Genomic DNA, 3,636 nt, shown 5'->3' on the forward strand with positions numbered 1-3,636 from the left:
TCTTCATCTCTCTTTGATTTACTAAAAGGAATTTCGTTTTTCATGCTTAGCATTCAATTATTTTGGAAAAGAGATTGAATGTATTCGGGTTTTATGTGAACCTTGGAAGAGGAATCATAAAATCATGCTTGAAATCCCTTCTCACATTGAGTAGATATGGGTTTTGGGATTAGATAAATGTGACGCTAGATCTACCCACTACTTGGATCTATGGGGATGTGTGGTATAATCAGGGACCAAGTTTATCTCTCTTCATGAGCAATTAGACCAAGGAATTGGCTATTGATCAAGATTTGAGAGATTGACTTATCAAGGAATTGGGATTCAATCACTCATGATTGCCAAGAGGCCAATGAGTTACATGATTGAAGAAGAGATGATCTGAAATTAATCCGGAGAATGCAACATCTCCTAACCCCAATGAATCTTTCCCATTCTTATCTTCCCTATTCTTTATAGCTTTGTTTAAAATATGTTCATCAACACATTCCCCTTTACAATTCAGTTATTTACATTTCTGTTCTTTGATTCCCATTTATTTTATGCAATTTAAGATTCTGCACTTTAACCCTATGCCATTTACATTCCAGCACTTTACTATCTTTCTTTATCTTCAAGTCATTTAGAATTCTGTTATTTACATTTCTGCATCCATCACCCAATTCTGATCCGTTCAACTAGAGTGTCTTATTGATTTAAATTGCTCAATCGATCAATCTCTGTGGGATTCGACCTCACTCTATTGTAAATTTTTACTTGACGATAATTCGATATACTTGCTGAAAGGGTTATTATAATAGTGCAGTAATTTCCGTCATCAATGCACAAGCTAAATACATCTTCCTTCATTTATCCTTGCATATTCATGTGCAAGTGCCAAGTAGAAAGAGGTCTATAAACACATCCAAAACTCATTCGGACTTGTGTTTTGCATAATCTTAAATATGTCATATCTATTTACAAATTGAAATAGACATTTAAAATAAATAAAGCATATACACTAGATAACAATTTCAACAGAACAAAGTTTCCATTCCCAAATAGACAAAATCTCCTCCCACAAAGACTTAAACTTTTTTGCCTCTATCGTCCATCCTAGAAAATGAATAAGTAAAATAATCATTTTCCAATCATCTTTCAATACTTAAAAGACAGTACTCCGAACAACAAATGAATCAATAACAATGAGATCATCCCTGCTCTAAATAAAATTGTTCATATATTTCGTTATCTACAGTGGTGCATATTCTGTTGCTGCCACATAAGCATGAAAATGATATAGTTTTGGATAGTGAAGTATATTTATCACATATCCACCATTTATTATCGTAAAAGACCAAATTGGTAAATTTTTTTTCTTCAAAACTAATTAGTCCATAATTAAAATTTTCAAGAACCTAATTGTCACTTTACTCTTTTATTTTTAAAAGGTTGCAATTTTAATTGGAATGGATTATTTTGAACAATAGGGAGAAAAAGAACTTTAAATCTATACGTGTTTGTTGTAATTATATATTTGAAATTTTTGTATAAAAAAAACTGAAAAAATGAAAGAATTTAATAAATACCTAATTATATTGTAAAAAAAATTTATTGAAGCTATAAGTTTCTCATCCCTTATACCCTAGAATCGTTTATGCTACCGGAGGATCAAATTCTTCTAAAATCGTTTATACACTAGAATTGTTTATACTATCGAAGGATCAAATTCTTCTAAAGCGAGAAAATTGACAATTAATTGCTCATCCACTGATAATTAGTTATTTATTTTATCACTTTACTAATCTTCCTTTTACTAATCTCCTTCCTTCAGTGGATCTAAATTCTCTCATAAAATTCCTCTGAAAAGAAATGCCGATCATATATATCAATCTAAATTCAATTTAACGGGGCAAAAGGCACAAGCTGTAATTCAAAAGACAATTTGTTCCCCTTTAAGAATTCAGAGGCCAAGAGTTTGAAATTTATCTAAATGAACATTCAGGTTCAGATAAAATGACAAGAAGAAGAGTATAGAGAAAATAAACTAGAGTAAATGGGAATTAGGTCCAACAAGAGAACGAAATAATAGTAACTCAAGCTGAGGGAACTGGAGCATCCTTCACTGATTCACGCCATGCATACTGTCTAGCTCCATCCTTGTCAACAATTTTGATAACAAAGTTTGGTGGTGCCACAACCAACCTCGACCTGATTTCCATAATGCATTTATCTACCAGATCAATTGCTTCTTCCACTGACATTCCACTGTGGTAGTGTCTGTCCATCATTGACAACGAAAAGTACGAGCCATAACCAAAAGCTCCCTTGTCAACCTTGTGCATTGTCGCAATGTAGTCAATGTAGTAAAGTGAAGGGCCTGTCTCCTTGTCATAACCAGCAAGAAGAACGTTCACAAAGTAGGGGTTCTGACAAAAAAAAAAATTCAGATATATATAAATTCAGTATCCAAATCAAGTAAATGCTAATGGTTACAGCTATGTAATATGTGACTCGGCATGTTAAACCAAGTTGAAGGAGAGAGGGAGAGGAAGCCAAAAATCTTATTGATGATAGCCTCACAAAATGAACAAAATTTAAGGATATGTAACACATGAGGGTATTAATAAAATAAACGAGCATTAACTACTTCCTCAAATGCTAAAGCATTATTATAAAATAAACCCAAAGTGAGAGGCACGGACACCACAACATAGATTACAGCCCATCAATACAGAAGATAAATGTTATTAGATGATGCAATGGCATGAAGAATAATGCTAAATAGACAGGACAAGTATCAATGAGAACCCTTTTACATCATCTTCATCTTAAACAACGGAAAGATCTCTCAATCACTCCTTACTTAGTTGTAGATCATGCAGCCCAGTGCACAAGCCTCCACCTAGTGGGTTTGAAAGGGTTAGATCACAGCGGAAAGCATTTCATCTTCTTACCATGTACTTAATCTTATGTACAGGAAAACTGCGTTAAACACGAAGGTTGTATATGGCCATGAATGTCTACAGCTTCAGTGTAGTTCAAGTGTACAACATAAAGCTCCAATGTAGTACAACCACAATACAATGGCTATCAAACAATTATCAACACAATCAGAACAAAAATCCAGCTCAGACTTCAGAGAACAGCTGCATGAAACATGATGCCAACTCTTCCTATCTCTACGGCAACTCAGAAATATCAAAATACTTAACTGACACAAACACATCACAATCAAGAACCTCTCCCAAAGCACAGGAAAATCCATAGACAGATTAACCCAAAGCACAGTAACAAAATGGGCAGTCTGGTGTGAAACATCCTGTGTTATGCAGAGTTCGAGTAGGCAGCCTAACCTATGCAAGCAGCTGCTGATTCAAGGGCTTGACCCCATGACCTTTAGGTCATACCGAAGCAACTCAATTGTTCCCCTTCACAGATCAAAATGGGTAACAATCCTTTCTAATCATATAACTAAAACACAAACATTTGGCAAAAACCCATAGATTCTGAAATAACAATACACACAATAACAAAGTAGGAGCTGAAAGGCATGGCCTGAAGTAAGAAAGAAGAAATTTACCTAATTACTCATAAAATCAGCGGAAAAGGAAGAATTAGGTCAAAAATTGTGGAAAAGGGAAAAAAATGGGGGTT

The 3,636-nt window shown here is 34.2% G+C and overlaps 1 protein-coding gene across 1 annotated transcript in view; it reads right to left on the minus strand.

Moving 5' to 3' along the window:
- Nucleotides 1,862-3,636, minus strand: part of LOC107630549 (proteasome subunit beta type-2-B) — a gene marked incomplete in the record, with an annotated part of 2,263 nt that continues 488 nt past the window's right edge. Inside the window, 1 exon segment of the mRNA XM_016333720.2 lies at nt 1,862-2,408. Within this exon segment, the coding sequence (XP_016189206.1) occupies nt 2,076-2,408 (333 nt within the window).

This window comes from Arachis ipaensis, chromosome B03 (genome assembly GCF_000816755.2).
Source record: "Arachis ipaensis cultivar K30076 chromosome B03, Araip1.1, whole genome shotgun sequence".
Classification (NCBI taxonomy): Eukaryota; Viridiplantae; Streptophyta; class Magnoliopsida; order Fabales; family Fabaceae; genus Arachis; species Arachis ipaensis.